The 17,717-nt window shown below is 27.0% G+C and overlaps 2 protein-coding genes across 5 annotated transcripts in view; both read right to left on the bottom strand.

Moving 5' to 3' along the window:
* LOC107162912 (inverted formin-2-like) overlaps positions 1–11,465 on the bottom strand; it is a 57,871-nt gene extending 46,406 nt beyond the window's left edge. For both annotated transcript variants that reach the window (XM_015510068.2, XM_015510071.2), the window contains exon 1: positions 11,313–11,465. The gene's annotated coding sequence lies outside the window, so the exon portion shown is untranslated. The remainder of the gene's footprint in view (positions 1–11,312) is intronic.
* A 692-nt stretch (positions 11,466–12,157) lies between these two features.
* On the bottom strand, positions 12,158–17,631 carry mRRF1 (mitochondrial ribosome recycling factor 1). 3 transcript variants are annotated; one of them, XM_015510050.2, is made up of 5 exons: positions 17,378–17,631; positions 15,365–15,502; positions 15,012–15,222; positions 14,787–14,943; positions 12,158–12,504 (listed from the first exon to the last, which is right to left on the bottom strand). In XM_015510050.2, the coding sequence occupies exons 1-5, from the start codon at positions 17,448–17,450 to the stop codon at positions 12,421–12,423; spliced, it is 663 nt and encodes a 220-aa protein (XP_015365536.1). In that variant the 5' UTR covers positions 17,451–17,631; the 3' UTR covers positions 12,158–12,420. The 3 variants fall into 3 exon arrangements, with proteins under 3 accessions (XP_015365536.1, XP_015365534.1, XP_015365535.1); XM_015510048.2 differs by lacking the exon at positions 17,378–17,631 and adding an exon at positions 16,469–16,891; XM_015510049.2 differs by lacking the exons at positions 12,158–12,504; positions 17,378–17,631 and adding exons at positions 12,527–14,441; positions 16,469–16,896.
* Positions 17,632–17,717: the final 86 nt, after the last annotated feature.

Here is a 17,717-nt window from a genome sequence, read left to right as displayed (position 1 = left end):
TTCCGTAAAATATTTTGCACATGACCACGTGGACATTCAAACACCGTCTGTAACTTTATACGTCATATCGTTGCGTTAAAAAAAATTAAATTGAATTCGTTTAGTAAAAAAATATAACGAGCGCATAATATATTGGCGAAGATGACGTAATAGTAAGTGGCTGTTGATAAGTGTGTGGGTATGCATGAAATAAAAAGCAATTTAGAGAAAAAAAATAACATTTCAACCAGTCCACGATATAAAACTATTTTTGCGTTTATGGTCACAATTATTGACTAAGAGACTTCGACGACGATACGCGCGGTGCTTATCATGGTATACATCGTAGGACAGTAAAGCTGTCGTCCTAATTGTTGGTTAATTTTTTTTTCTCCTCAAATTGGAGGCCGAAAGACAATTATGTATACAACACCCCACATGGAGTCTGTTTCATTCAATCGTTCATATAATATTAATCATGACAACACGATAATTATTATATTGCTGTTCTTACGCCAACCAATATCTATCATATTGATATTATATAGACATATATTATAATTTATAATCAACCTTCACCGGGGCAGCCTAGTTAAATACAATATACTATATTATATGGAGCACGATGATGGATATATTATAGATTCGATCACAATATGTTAGAGTTATGAGTAATGAAGGTACTTAATTAAAAACAACAATAACCAATGTCGTATATATCATCATGTAATATGTACTCTATCTTCTCGTCCGAAAAGTTTCTGCCATAATTAGTACGTGTAAATGTATTAATATTTATAACTACATTGAACACCAAGCCTATAACTTTGAATGTTTGTAAAATTTTACATAATAAATCGCAGTTGTAACATAATCTACAATGGAATGTGTATAAGTACAGCTATGTAAAGGTATATTAAACCCACTGGTCGCAATGAAGTCAACTACGTGCGATCGTTTTAGATTCTGAAAGGAGTAATGAATGTATTGATTTTACAATGATGTGTGTTTTTTTTGTGTCTGTGTCTGTGAACAGCATGCTAGTCGAAATAATGCTTCAATTTCAAACTTTGGGGGTGGTTTCCGATGGAAAAGTGAATATCCTTGGTGCATTATAGAGGTCAAAAGTAAACATTTTCCAACACTTTTCAAAAAAAAATCGAAAAAAACAAAATAAAAGTGACAGAAAAACGGGAATTTTTAGGCAAAACCAGTTTTTGAGCAAATCGATTTTTTATGTGGTTTTAATTCAAAAACTAATCACTGTAAATACTTGAAATTTTCACCAAATGTTTATGTTAGCGTTATCTATATACAATTTAATTTTCAATTTTTTTTTACTCTTTTGAGTTATTTATAGGCCACTGAAATTTTCAATTTTTATGAGAATTTATTTTTGAAGTATCGGTAAAAAAATTTTGGATGACCAAAAAAACTTCAAAATTTAATACAAGGTTCCTTATGAGTTGTTCTTATTGTAGCTAAAAAAAAATTAAAAATCGTTTGTCACAATTTTTTTTTATAAGCGTTTATAGAAAATGCGAAAATTTGCAAGCAATTTTGAAGTTTAAAAATCATCAAATTTTTTGTGTTTATAACTAAGGATTAAAAATACAACACTAAGTTTTCCTTCAAGTAGCTATAGAGAAAACTCGAAGCATCATTATAAGAAAATCACGTAACGATAACGATTTATCCTCAAACCCGGTATATGTATATCTATGATAATATAAGGTATTGAGGTATTATGAATTATGATAACTACATGCATTTTTGGAAAAATTAGTTAACCGTGCCTCATGCAAAATGCGTCCTAATTGAAAAATAAAATATTTGTTTCAAAATAGAATATATATGACAATATTTAAATATAATATATCCTAGACTGTAAAATCATCTCCGTTCAGAATCGTTTTTCGTATACAATGATACCTATCATTCCATTAAAATTTAACCTACACTAATCAGAGGTCCACCCCACCCTCTAATGTACAGCAGAGTGGTAGTCACTTACCCGCTTTTTTATTTATCTATGTCTGACGACATTCCGGGTTTGACAATTTGTATCATTGTACATAAAATTATAATATGATCTAAACGATGTTATTTCATAATAAATTAATATAAGATTATACAAAATACATATATCGTATATAGCATAAACAAATCAACGATAACTCAAAAATACAAATTGCACAAAAGAGCGTTTAAAATTTTGATAATTCTTAATAATTGTATGAATAAAATGGTAATTCATGGTTATATGGTTACATGAAAAATGTGTCGTGCTCATTCTAGAAGTATTTTTCAATTATCCGATGTATCATTGAAAATAGTGTTTTATTTCAATAAAAAATATTTTTTCTATAATATTTACTATTTAAAGTTGCGGTTATTTTATTGCATTGGTGATTTGTCAAAACTCAATTCAGTATAATTTTGTTAATTTTCTCATAATTTATACGCTTTTGTTTTACGTATTGAGGTATACATTAAAAAAAAACAATTATGAAGTGATGAAACATAATACAATATTAAAATTTTTATCAGAAATTCAGTTTATTTATGATTTTCTTAATACAAGAAGGCCTTATGGTCAAAAATATATTATGTTTTGTAACGGCTAAATTTTGATTTATGTAAATTTTATTCTCAAACATTATTTATAGCAACAATATAATACGTTTTAACGTTTTAATGATTTAGGTATCTACAAATTTTACAAGATGGTTGAACAGATTCTGACTCTCAAAGAAGAGGAAGAGAGGGCCAGACAGGCAGAAGAAGCCTAGCAGACAAGCTATGAAGTGACGGAAGGAGGACCGCGGACAGAGGGGCAATCTGGAACGGGATGGCAAGGGTGGCGGACTCCGGTCGGCCCGAGAAGTCGGCACAACGGCTCATCAAAGGAAAATGGTATTTGTTAATATTGTATGCATGTTTGTAATTATTCATTATCATTTTTAGTGTATAATAAACGATGGCGGCGCTGTTGACGTAATGCGCAAGCAGTTCCGGCAGCGTCGTCGATAATAAGAAAAAAAAAAAAGGTATCTACAAATAGGTAGGTAGTTGAATTCACAATTTTATCAATTTAAAAAAAATAAATACTATTCACTAGATATGGTGTAAAAATGTATAAGGTTAAAGTAGAACATTTTCAGTTAGATATTGTAATTTAGAATAAGCAGTAAGATAAACAATTTTTTAACTCCAATATTTATAAGTCTATAATTATTAATGTATTACACTATTAAAGTATTATATTAATAACTATGAAACAAAAATAGAATGATAGTTCTAATAATAATACGAAATTATTCTCATTCTTAAACAATACTGTCTTCGTTAATTGCCAATACATACTATGATACGCCTTTTATAATATAATATATAATACATATTATATTATAACATTCGTACTACCTATACACTTGAATGAGTACAAGCTATGAATTCCTGAAGCGTTGGGTCTCGTAAATATAGTAGGTATATAAAATATATGTGTGTACTATGTAGTATGTATGTGTATTCAAGTAATATTAAATGTCTCACAAATATTTGCATTAATTACAATCAAATTTTACCTACTTAATAAAAAAGGTCATATAACGGAACGTATTGTTCTTGTTTTTACACAATCAAATAGAAATAACGAAAAAATAATTAAAATGAATCTGAATATATATTATATTATATACTATATAGGTACACCATACCGATACCTAAATAGTTAATGTGTAGTACTATTATACACATAACTAAATTGAGTAAATAATGTATACACAAATAAATTCATGAGTCACTAGTAATATAATCAAACATAAATCGCATATTTTTTCCTATACTTGATACGCTGTAGTGCAGTGTTTCTCAACCTTTTTGATACCACGGAACACCAAATATTAATATTTTTTCATGCGGAACCCCTTAGAAAATTATCTTTAGAGTACCAGCCGCCAGCGGTCTCTCTCTCTTGCGATTTTAAGCTTTCGCGGAACCCTAGGGTTCCGCGGAACACAGGTTAAGAACCACTGCTGTAGTGCAATGCTGCAATATCTATACTGTCTATCAGCTATTACACTGCGTGTGTACCTAATACCAATATACATAAAACTTTATTGTCATTTTCAAACAATTATTACTAAGAATATGCATTTAGCTAATTTTATAGAAAATATTCAATAGTGTGGATAAGTAATCGAATTTTTTTCAAATATTTTAATTTTTAGGTAGGCCGGAGTATCAGCTCAGATCCCTGTAATAGGCGGTAATGGATGCGTTACATTTGAATTCAATGATAAATCATTGTACACGAAAAACAATGCAGAGAGGAATATAACAGATACCTATTTATATTGGTAAGACGTATTTAAGTACCTATCTTTTAATTTGTTAATATTACGCACAACAATTATTATTATACTTTTTTACCTTTTTATGTATTATTGTAATGAACTTATAAGTCATTACGTTAGTATAATTTCCTGGTATAAATAGCTGAAAATCAATCCAAGCATTTTAAAGATTGTCACAGTGTAATATGGAAGATATTATTAGTGATGGCAAAAGTTTCAAGCTACTGCCTACAATTAGTACAAACTTTTGTTAAATTACAACAAAATAGCTACAACTGTAGTCTCTTATAGAGAAAAATTGATATTTCTCATTTAAGCTTCTGATTTTTCAAAATTTGAACTTCAAACGTTTATATAACAAAAAATAATATGTATTATAATAGATATGTATTTTTGATATTTTAAACGTACAATAAGAAAAAAAAATACAAGGAACCTTGTATTAAACTGTCGAGGTGTTTAATCGGTAAACAATACTTTTATCAATATCAATCGAAAAAAAAATAAATTTTTGAATGTCTATAATATATGTAATATACTATACAACAAAATCGCTCTCCTCGGAACCTACAATGAAACATATAAAAAGGTTTGAAATGGTAAATAAATTTTTTGGGATGGACCTATACATAATATTAGCAATTAGCATACCTATTACATTATAACTACTATTAAGCATATACGCTGTACACATTCATGATGCTATTGCTGTATTAAAATATATTTGAATACTATAGAAATATGTACATTATTGTAATACATATGTACTGCAGATATCACTAGTGAAAATAAAAGATAGTCTATAACCTCATTTTTTTGAAACAATAATAATATCTGCAAGTCACATGTAATAATAAATATTGTTTATTTTCCCAAATAGCATTTACCTAAACTTACCGGGTTACCTAAACTAATCTACCATTACCAACTCAAGCAAAATCATACATACAATAATACAATATAAATGTTACATATACTATTACAGAAAATCATACAAAATATAATGGAATGTCCCTCTCGAACATGAAATGTTTTTGCTTTGATGTCAGATAATCATCAGGCATAATATTTATCGTCCAACGACTATAAATTATAGAACTAAAGAGGATGCATAATTATTAATAATGCAGTCATATACATGAGTAACAAATAAAGAAAAATATTGAAAAATATTTCATTATTTAATAGTTAATACCAGCAATTTTAGTTTTATTTATTTTTATCTTATATACATTATGCAATAGTAATAAAAAACTTATAATTTAAGCATTCTAATTAATGCACTCATTATGATCTTAAAATTTGAATATTAATTAAATATTTTGACAGTTGATGAGTTGTGAACAATTAAACAAAATAAGTATTATAAATTATTAAGTATAATATTATGTTTTAATTTTAACTATGTAAAACATTGAAATATATTTCTACAGAATAATAAATGTAATTATTATAATTATTAGTAGTAAATATTGGCTTACTTATAAATACATCATGCTAGCTGGAATGAATAATCTTTTTTCCTTCTCGTGATATTATTGTCAGACATTTTTAAAACTTTTAATGCGGAATTAAAATAATTTGTTTTGGTATACAACACATATATAAACGCTTCATTATAGAATTTGTTATATATAATTTATTTTATGATAATTAGTGATTTGTAAAAATGTAAAATTAATGTAGGTACATAAATATGCCGAAGTCATTTGTTAAAAAATATTTATTACAATAATAATTGGATAATATTATAATGCATAAAGGGTTTATACGCGGATTTTTCAATGTCAAACTAATTTTGAATTAATAAATAATTAACTAAAATTAGTCATAAATATCGCAATGGTTTTAAGAATATAATATATAACACTTGAATAGTTTTGAATGTTAATGTTACGCATTATCCTTAATAACAAGTATAAATATTACAAGAGTCATATAGAATGTAGATGATATTTAAATAAAGTAAAATGGCATTTCCAAGAAAATGTGCAAACTATTATGATATAATAATATTATTATTATCAACTTGTATACATATTTACAACTTGTAATATTAGGTATGTATTTTTTTCGAAATGATAATTATTAATTATAATTATTATCTAGCAATATTATATAGGTTAAAATCAGTATTTTTAGAAAGCTTATAGTGTGAAGAGGGGATAATGTATATTATTATGTAATATAATAACATATTAATATACATATTCAACAACAGATTAAACTGAATAAATATAACACTATAATAGAATAATATCCGATAACATGTCTTATAGTAAACATCAATTAAATTAAATTAATTAGTTTTTTTTTTTAATCACATATCATAATATTATAAATTATATTATGATAATAATGATCTTAACCACATATCAATTATAATAAAAGTACGATTCTTATTTTCAATATCAAATGTGATGTGTAGGTAGGATTCAATATAGTTTGTAAGCTATATAAGTCATATTGTATATTATATCAGGCGCGGATCTAGAACAAACTACGAAGGGGGGGGGGCATCTTAAATAAAATGTCAGCCTGTTTGCGTATTGTAACTTACCTATATGTCAATTAACAAATTATCATTACACAATAAATATCGTCAATAATAAAATAAATAGGTATTACAACAAGCATCCAGACATTTTATTGCATCAAACAAGTTTAAATATTTGATTAGATTAGATTAGTTTTTGACGGCGACCGATAAAAATGGACACGGCCGAAACGCTATCGGCAAAACAATACATTTTATCAGCTGCCGAAAATTGATATAATAGAAAATCCACCAGTCTACGGGGGGCATGCCTCCTTGCCCCCCTGTATTATATACATAATTAATTAATACAGAAGAATTATACAGATTATAAAAATAATATTTATTAGGTAAAAGAGTTTAATCTTGGATAACTTTAAGTATACACCATTGTTCATTACGCAAAACCTCCTGTAATGTATATATACGGGAAATGATTCTGAGCAAAACAAACTCTTGGAGACAACATTTAAGACAGTTTTGGAAAGTAGCTAAGTAGCTTTATCAAGTTTTCACCATAAATGAAGAAGACAATTATTTTCTATAATTTAAAGACGATCATTTGTACAAATTCATTTCTAGACTCTGAGCGGAACAATCAATGTAAATGTAATGATTTTACAAAGTCGTTTTTAATTTGTTTTGTGTTTGTCATCACTCATCACCTTTTAGAGCAGTATAAATGCTGTATTTATCTAATTAATTCAATAACATATTTTTGAGCAGGGAAGTGCATTAAGTTGGTACTTTGGGAGAGGGGTTATATAATTTTAAATATTAACCTAACATTTGTTTATATTGGCATTTTATATAATTCACAAATATTTTGACTCTTTTAGAACTATTTATACACATGAGAAAATCGTCGATTATCAATTTTAACTTGGTCAAAAATCATGAAAATTTAACACAAAGTTACTCATAAGCAGTTAGTCGCACAGACATATAATATAATTTATATAATATATACTATGGTTAGTGGACAAAAAAAGTTGAGAGTTTATCATATGATGTGTTTATTATGAGCAATATGAGCGTCTGAATGTATTTTATTATATTCATCCGATTTCCCATGGAACGATTCTTATTACCTAGTTATTACGATAATTTGTTGAAAACGAACAACCGACATAAATAGTAAATGCTTGAATTTTACTAAAAAAATTTATTTTATATTTCGGGACAGATACAGTTCATCGGTTGCAGTTAAATTCTACATAATATGGACATTCTGTTAAAGTTTTTTCTCCTAATTCAAAGTTTTGAAATTGTTTAAAATTAGGTATGTAAAAACAATTTTTCCTTACACCGTTAATACTTTAAAAAAAAGTGTCTACGTACCTAAACAATTGCCTAGCTGTGGCATTAATTAAACTATATACATTTCTTTAAGCTATCGCAGTCTATCGCAAGAAATAATTTTTAAATAACATTCAAATTTAAGAACGAGATTTTAATTTACGCAAAACCTGCAGTTTTTGACAAAATTAATTTTGTTTCTTTTGTTACCTAATTAAAAAATTAATACTATTTATAGCGATTTTAAATTTTAATTGTTTATTTAAATGTTTTAAATAGGACAGTGGTGTACCTATTGAGGGAGCAACAGGGGCATTTTCCCCCCTCCCCCGAGAAGTTTTTTGATGATTGTGCAAATTCATTGTCCAGCTTAAATAATGTAAATAATAATTATTTTTAATTTTCACTGATTATAATCGTGTTGGATATCACTTATCAATGTAGTATTTGATTCATGTTTTAAGTATTTAACAATAATTTATAATGCAGTTTCAGATTATATTATAATTTATAACCATAATAATTGTGCTGGACGCTACACCCGCATGTGTTGTCTCCGTCTTACAAGTGCGTAACATTGCAAAAACTGTTTCGCGCGGGAAAGAACCGAGAAGGCTACAGTTATAACTAAGAAACGAAATTTTCACCACATAATAAGGAGAACATTTTACTGTGCAACGTTGTTTTCAATTTTTCGATATCACAAATATAAAAAAACTTCTTATTGTTTCAAAATTCATTATTTTTGCGTTTTTAAAAATCGAATAACTTTTTTTTTCAGTTTTAATATCAAAAAAATAAAAACAACATTGCACAGTCGAAATTCCCTTTTATCTGTGGTGAGAATTTCGTTTCTTAGTTATAACTGTAGCCCCCCCCCCCCAAAAAAAAAAATGTTTCAGAGGTACGCCACTGTAATAGAGCATCTTTCAAATAGGTATGATATAATTTTAAAAATATCCACTATTTTGAGTTATTTATAGTCTTATATAGACATTTGAGATGTTCTACTTGTTTTAGTTTCTTGTGGTTTATATGTAATAATATACCAATATATATCTATATATATATATATTTATATATATAGTGCTGACGTAGGTATAGTGTATACAGTATACCTGCTAATATAGTAATATTTAATTTTTATGAGAGTTTAAAGTTCATATTAAGATGAAATTATACATACTAATTAAAAAAATTGATAGAAGGTAGGTATATAAGAAATTAAAATTTATAAAATATGAGTTTTCCCGATAAACTATTTATCACAAAAGTTATTACAAATATTAATCCTAGAAACTTGAAATATGTTATACTACCTATAATAATTGGATATTTGTAATTTGTTATTTTTTCTGTTTATACCTTTATGTACCAAGTAAATTAGATTTAAAAGTTATAAATCAATAGGGAAAGGGAATGGAATAAAAATGAGGTACAAATAACGTACCGGAATTTAAATTAATAATGGGCCTTTAAGCAATTAAATTTAGATAGGTTACATTTGTCGTATTCTATAAAATCAGATATTAAGATCAAGCTTAAGTGTTAACGTTAGATTTTCGAAACATTATTTTCAAACTTCGAAAACTCGAGTTTAAATATATTAGATATTTAGATCCTTAATTATATGAATTTTATTATTTTATTTGTATGACATTAAAAAATCACAACTAGCTTTACCTTAGTATTTAGATTACTAAAATTGTATGAACACAGATAAACTAGGTAGAAGGTAGTTATGAGTGTTATGATTTGTTGGAACGTCGCCATATCGGGTTAAATAATTATGAATATTAAAAAAAAAAAAAACTAAAGAAACTACTCTATTGTGTAAATGTTGGGTTATTAGCTAGGTACCTATTTGATATTATTACTGTGCAATATTTTAGTACCATCACTTCAAAAATGTCAACTTGATATTATTATGTGCATCACAATTTATTATTTGACAAATTTGATACAAAATCGATCTGATCAAAACATGTTTTGCTGCACACGGTGATGATATACCTGAACCGAATATATTGTTGTAAAAATAATCTGAATGTTTTCGTCTACGTATCAGATATAATTCTATGAAATAAGGAACTAATTTATTTTATTATGTATTCTTCGAATCTGCATATCACCTACCTACTCGCTAGTCGCTACAATATAAGTGTAGGGGAATTTGTACGTATCATTGCCTCTGGGTATTTTTTGTAAAACATTGGTTCTGGTATGACCTATAAGTTTAGCACGTGGAAACTATAATAGAATTCTCGGGAAATCGTTGAAGGTGAAAATATAAGACTTATTTGAATCTCACTCCGTAACCTATACAATATTCATTTGGTATTAACCAATAGGTCATTGCATTTCACCAATTGCGGTCAAACATGACGGTTTCGTTGGAAACGCAAACATTACCGAGGTCTAATGTAACTCAGTGTACATGTATATACAATTATACAAACAGTCCATGTGCATTTTAAGTTATTATATTAATTATTATATCGTTTAGTATAAAAATTATAAATTATAATATACTATAATGGTATACGGATACACATAAATAACCCAATAGGACCTACCTATATTTTTAGTATTTTTTTAGCTCATTAAATTTATCAGATATATTATATCTTTAATATATAAAATGTATGCAATCACTTTTTTTTACTAGCAATCAGTTACTGTTCCTAGTTATCTATAACTTATTACATGCGTAGATAAATAAATTGTACGTAATATTTGGCAAATTAGATTAATTTCTTTAGTCCCTAATACATAATATGGTATTTATAAATTTATAATCAATTTTATATACTATACCTAATTAAGTACCTGATAACTAATTGTTGAATTTGTAAATACACTACAGTGGATATTATTAAATAATAGTTTCTTAAAATATAACGTAAGGGAAACATTGTTTATGATTATTGATTAGTTAACATAAAGAGTAGTATTGAATAAGTAGGTATAGTATACTAAAACCATATTCATTTAATTTAATTGAAAAATATATTATAGGGACCATGGCACCCAGATGACCACGTATCTACCCAATAAGTTTGAATACGGGCTTCTCGTTTTTTCGATAATTGTATGTAATATTGTTTATGCTTAGGTAATAAAAAATTTGAATTACTTACAATTTTATAAACTTGAAAATGGGAATGTCCAGCGTCTACACATAATGACATAATATTACAGTCTACAGAGCACTTTCGGACACTAAATTCTTCGACACATACTTAAACAACATTGTTGTGGCTACGAGCGCAAGTTGAGGTTCAATGACGGCAGGTAGGTACCTATCTTGTCCGCAGCACATGCCCGCCCCCCAATATCCATTTGAACGACTAAAACCTTCAAGGTCTACTAGCGTATCATATACCTACACCAGCGTATTGAATGAATTAAAATATAATGATATATAGTAAAACAATGTCAATTGATGAAATACTTACTGTTTACTCATCGGGAATTTAGACATCCTTCAAATTAATCAGTTTTACAACGAAAAAAATAGTGATTGTTAAATATAACAAATAAATAAAGCCTGTGCAAAACAGTTAAAATTAATAAAAACAAACTAATATTCAAGAACATTGAAAAAAAAAATAAAAATAATAATTGTTTAAAATATTTATGTATTTTATTTAATTCCATAATTTAATAAATAGATAATATCTATATGAATTGATAGGTAGGTAGTGATTAATTATAAATTATTATAGTAATTACCTATAGGTAACCTAGTACTGTATTGATACATATTTTTAGATCAATATTATATGTATTAATTTAATTATTCGTTGATATAGGTAGACAGTTTTTAAATAAAATGAATTAAAAAATAAATCAAAAAGGGAGTAGAAAATAAGGATAAAGATAAAAAAGGTTTGTGTATGACAACAGGTATACTGTTGTTAGGGGTCGTCAACAGACAACAGGTATGTAGGTAGGTACTAGGTAGGTAATAATAAAACATGTCTAAATATTTAATATATTATATACAAACATTGAAATATACAATATAGGTACATACAACATATATACGTATCATTTTTAATGAACAAAAATGTACAGTATTGATGATTCATACATTGATCAAGCATTAAAACTGGTTTATACTGTAGGTTATAGAATAACAGGTAAATATAAATCTAACTAAATAAAAGATTAATCATTTTTGAGTTGAACCTTGGTAGATTAAACTACTGTGATCAAATTACATTTTGAGAAAATTTAGAAACACTATGAATCACCTTTGAGTTCCTTTTGTTTTTCTTCCATAATTCGTTGAGCTTCCAGTACATATTTATCAGCCAATGCAGTAATCTAGCAGTAAAAATAAATAAATAGTTAAACTTGTGAAAATTTTAAGGCTATTTTATACCAGATCTTTTTAGTTTTTAATATAAATAATTTTTGAATATTTTAATTGAATATAATATTAAAACAAATATAATTGATTGAATAATGTAGAGTAAGATTAGCTTAAGAATACTCTTATTAGAGTTTAATACATTATTATTAACCAACAATTTGAACAAGTTCTGCACCATATTAATTCATTTAATTTATTTTTAAATTTAGTTTTAATGATACTTTTTAACACCAATTAATTTTTTTTTTTAACATCATTAGTTTATACAGGACTATACTCAGCTTTAAGGGTCCAAAACAAACTGAATTACCCAGGCCTCTTAACAACAGATTTTTGACGTCCAAGGTTCCTAACAAATTATCCAATAAAGCTAGTCAGAAATGAGTATGGCCCTGTGTATTTTTTATAAGTAGCATGCTACTAGATATTTTTCCTCTGCAAGGAAAATTGAGGCATCAAAGGTATGTTTTTGGGTGTAACAATGGAAAAATATTAAGTAGCATGATACTTTATTTTTATTTTTGTTGATTTGTATTACTATGCCAATAAACGCAATGTATTAAAAATTGGATAGAAAATAAAGGGTTGTACACAAACTCACAGCCCAAAAACATATTCATGCTTGCCATTCGTCCCGGTTTGATTGGGATAGTCCCGATTTTAACAGCATGTCCCGGTGTCCCAGCCAGTCATTAATATTTTCCCGTTTTATGGAAGATGAGAGAAAATTATTTTAATAGTATTTTATTTAATAGTAAAACATGGCATAATATTGTACATAGTATTGGGGTTTAACTTGTAATGTATTTTGTTTAAAAATTAAAAGTAATATAGCTGTATTTAAAACAATTCATTCAACAGAAAAGTATCAAAAATAGCTTATAATTAACAATTAATAAATATAAATGCAGCAAATATAGTTTATGCAAAAAATTGAATTGGTTAATACATTTATCAATAAAATTATGGATATTACTATTTTCCATATAATTATATAAAAAAATGAGTTTTTATTATCTTTATTAGCTTCTAGTATTGAACTATAATAGCTCAACAATTACAATTTAATATAATAAATAAATTATACAAAAAAAAAAGTTACTTAATATGATGTCCAGGTTTGTAGTTTTTAAATCTGGCAATCCTATCTATGTATATAATATATAAAAATATAAAATATTTATCTAATGACTAATAATATCAATACAAATTATTATGGATTCTATATCGATATTAACATTAAGTGAATATATACAGGGAGTAACACTGTAATGGCCAACAGGTCTATTTGACTAATGTTATAACTTTTTTTTTTCAACTAAAATTAAATAATTTAAATTTTTTCCTTATAACCCAAGATAGCTATTTTATAAATAAGTATTTAAAAACAGTTTTAGCATTTAAAGCCTTTAATTTGTTTGTGTCATTAATTTTTAAACAATTTTCAAAGTTTGTTAAGATTAAAATTTATTTCTTGCTAATCAGTGTTTGTTATCATTAAAATGTAGGTATACAATAATAAATATCTACATATATTTTATCATTGTTTAACTTGACTATGTGATCATACCACCACCATGAATCTAGGACATTTGACACAAAATATAAAATTTATAAATACTGAATAATCAGCGTATAATTTTATAATATAATAATATAATTCAAAAGTTTATTCTAATAAAATTAAAAGACAAAATATCTTGTAAATATTAATTAATATGAATATAAATAATAGGTGATAAAAATAAAATACATCCAATTTTAATGTTTGATTACATACAATACATTACTTAAAAAACTAATAATTTTAGCATTTGTTTGTATTAAGTAATTTTACATATACGCTTGAGCCTTTCTTCATTTGATTAGTTAAATAGACTTATTACATCTGTATAATAATAATTCATATTAGACAAACTCTATTTTGGTATAGTTTATAAGTAAAATTAATTGATAAATATATTTTATAAGCTGCTTATTGTAATAGTCCAAAAACTCTTTTTATTTTTAATTTGTGTCTTCTTATATCTTATACACAATATTTAATTTAGATAAATTAGGGCTTAAAAAAATACTGAGAGTTTCTTATTATTTCAAACTCATAATATCTTAAACATACAAACTTTGATTTATTTTAGGACATGTGTTTTATTTTATTCAATGAAGTAGAGACATAGGGAGATTGATGATCAACGGATTAAGATAGATAGCATATTATAATTTTCAAAAGTACCTGATCTTGTAAAGTGTGAACCAAATCAGTCGCCAATGCATCATTGTCTTTTAATAGTTTGATATTTTTATTTTGTAATTCTTTTATAGAATCTTTAGTTTTGAAAAAAAGTGCTTTTGCACCTTTGCTTAAGTTTTCCCTATGTTCTTTTGTAACCCTAAAAATTAAAATATAAAAATGTAAGTAAATTACTTATTTCCAAAATGTTTTTCTTTAATACTTTACTTAGGTATTGGTATAAATATAGAAGTTTTTTCTTGTTGAGGATTTAAATTCATACCAGAAGCTTTTAATGATTCCAAAACAGATGGAATTGCTTGTGGAAATGAGCTCATGTTCAAAATTATTGTTTTAGGATTTTTCCTCACAATCTGTGCTAAGTCTTGTATAACATATTCATCACCTTCGAATGTAACTGGTAGTGAGTCCAATGCTCCTAAAATGTAAGTTTTAAGATATAGTTGTTAAGTACAATGTAGCTACTGCATTGTTTAGTTTATCTACATTTCACATTCCGTGATAAGGATAACAAATAATAATATAATATAATAAATTTAATTATTTTATTTGAAATATACCTGTAGAAGATCGTAAGGATAGATTTTTTATATAGTTATTTTTTAATGCAACTACAGCCTTTTCCATTTCAGCTTTCATAGTGTTGAATTTGAAGTGCTCAGCCAAAAAGTTCTCATCAATTAATACTTTTTTCTGACCTTAAAAATAAACATAACATAAATACTCAAACATTAAAAATGTTAACTTAATAATTATTTACATGATTGACATTTATCATAGGCAAAACTATTAGTCCGACCAGTAAGGGCAATAGCCTGACCTAATATTGATTTAATAGAATTTAAAATTAAAAACTTATTTTGTAATTAGAATTTTTTTTTTTTTTTTAATCTTGATATTTATCATTTGACCTGTCCTAACAAATTGTCTAATTTTGCTTATGATAATTATTACAAATATTAGCTGGAAATATGGAATCTAGAAAAATAAACAACATTCAAATAAATGACAGATAAAATATGACAAGAGAAAAAATGGCAAAGTAAAAATCCCAAATATTAGTTTCAAGTCAATTATGAAGTTATTAAAATAAAACATCAAAATTATAAATAGGTAAACAGTTAAATAATTAATATATAGGTAGCTGTTAAAAAAATTGTCTAGTCTTTTTTTCACTTAATGTTCAGTTATTTATCACAAACATTAATTTTAAGTCAATTATAGTAATAAGTTGTATAGAAAAATTAATAAATTATATATTTGTAACATATTTGTAAAATATACGTTAAATATTTAAGATAAAACCAGAAACGTCTTACGATAACAATTTTATTGATGAAATATGATTTATTGTAATATATATTTATATTTAATATTATATCACCCAACTAAATCAAAACCCAAAGTACTCAACTTAATATAAATGTAGTTTATTCTAACAATAGTGCTATCAGATTTCTATGCATATTTAAAAATAATTTTATTTAGCCTCCTTCCCACAAACAAACACTGATAGCATACTTACATATATAGCCATACAATAGAAATTATTTGATCGGGGTTAAAAGTTTGCAGTTAGCCACCTATATTTAGGGCTTTTAATTCGTCTTTTATCCTTGTAATTTTTAATAGATTAGTGGAAACATGATATTAACATAATATACCTTTATTGCTTTTCTTGTCTTTGTTTTTGGCGTAATACCGGACCGAATGGTACGAATAACACCAGTCACTGACGATATTATTCAGAAATGTCGATGACTGTCGTTTTGGGCCCAACAGCGACTTTGAATCTAATCTACCAAGGCATTGGAGTGCGAAGTAACAGGGACTTCGTCCGTAACGAAGCGCAGAGACGACTTGTGCTCCTACAGAGGTTGTTATTTTCAACATGTTAATTGAGCAGTGGATTGAACGGAATATGACCAAATATTGGGAACACGAGAATATCGAATTTTAAATATTATATTATGTTTTTCGTCGCTTCTTGGCACCTTCCTGTCTATCCTAAATCTTTCAGCTTTTCTACTCTTTCGTCAATCGTCAGTAGGTTCGTGGATTTGTCCGTGTCTATCGATAAGACGATAACAAAACCGTTATCGGCGTGATTTCTTATCAAGGTTCAGCCATCGACAGTGATAATGGTATCAGTGGTACATCTACCATTTTGTTTTCTCGTACCATCCCAATCCCCTGAACCCGTCCAGACGAACGGGTTATATTCGTAACGTCATCATGTTATTTTAAAATCTATATTTCTATTAAATTTATTGCATGTAAAATACAAATCATAGGTACAAATAGAGGGAGACTTGGCAGTATTAGCAAATAATATTCATGTTTATGTATCATAACCATCTTCTTACAAAAAAAAACTAAAATGAGAAAATGCATGCTTAAGTGCTTAAGTATGTACCCACTACCCTTAGTTATTTTTATTGAAATTGCGCCTATAATATAAATACTATCATATGAAAACGATTGTCGATATTTCAAAGATAATACGGTGTTAGTTATGACGGTAAACGAATTTCAAGAAGATAAGTTCAATAAGTACGCAATAAAGTACCTACCGACTCGTGTGGAAGTCAGAGTACGATACTTTTCACTGAAGTATGTATTGAGTATACAGCATGTCGATGTCATACAACTTTTTGAAAGTTCGATATTGAACCGATCAACTAAAACTTTCTTTTCTTTAAGTTTTGTTTTTAGGTTATGAGAACAAAACCAATAGACTTTCCGTACAAAGACGTCGAAAATCGGTGAGACGGGCGATGGGCGGATGGACTTCCGCGCGTAAAATACAAATTTCGCCGTTGCCGCCTATTTTTTTTTAGCTCTGGCAACGTTGCGCGGCGGCGGCGGTGGCGGCGTTGCCGGATTGTCTGATCAAACAAAAAAAGTCAATGC

This window comes from Diuraphis noxia, unplaced genomic scaffold (genome assembly GCF_037042655.1).
Source record: "Diuraphis noxia isolate RWA-SAM2 unplaced genomic scaffold, SU_Dnox_SAM2 contig0002, whole genome shotgun sequence".
NCBI lineage: Eukaryota > Metazoa > Arthropoda > Insecta > Hemiptera > Aphididae > Diuraphis > Diuraphis noxia.
The sequence above is the reverse complement of the archived record's forward strand: the minus strand, read 5'-3'. Positions and strand labels throughout refer to the sequence as shown.

What these genes read in the sequence shown, in the direction of transcription:
- mRRF1 (XM_015510048.2), bottom strand. Translation starts at nt 16,697, where the DNA reads ATGTTGAAAATAACAACCTCTGTAGGAGCACAAGTCGTCTCTGCGCTT. An exon ending in AGACAAGAAAAGCAATAAAG is followed by an intron (nt 15,503 to 16,468) that starts GTATATTATGTT and finishes TTTATTTTTAAG; the next exon opens with GTCAGAAAAAAGTATTAATT. An exon ending in ATATTTATACCAATACCTAA is followed by an intron (nt 14,944 to 15,011) that starts GTAAAGTATTAA and finishes TTTAATTTTTAG; the next exon opens with GGTTACAAAAGAACATAGGG.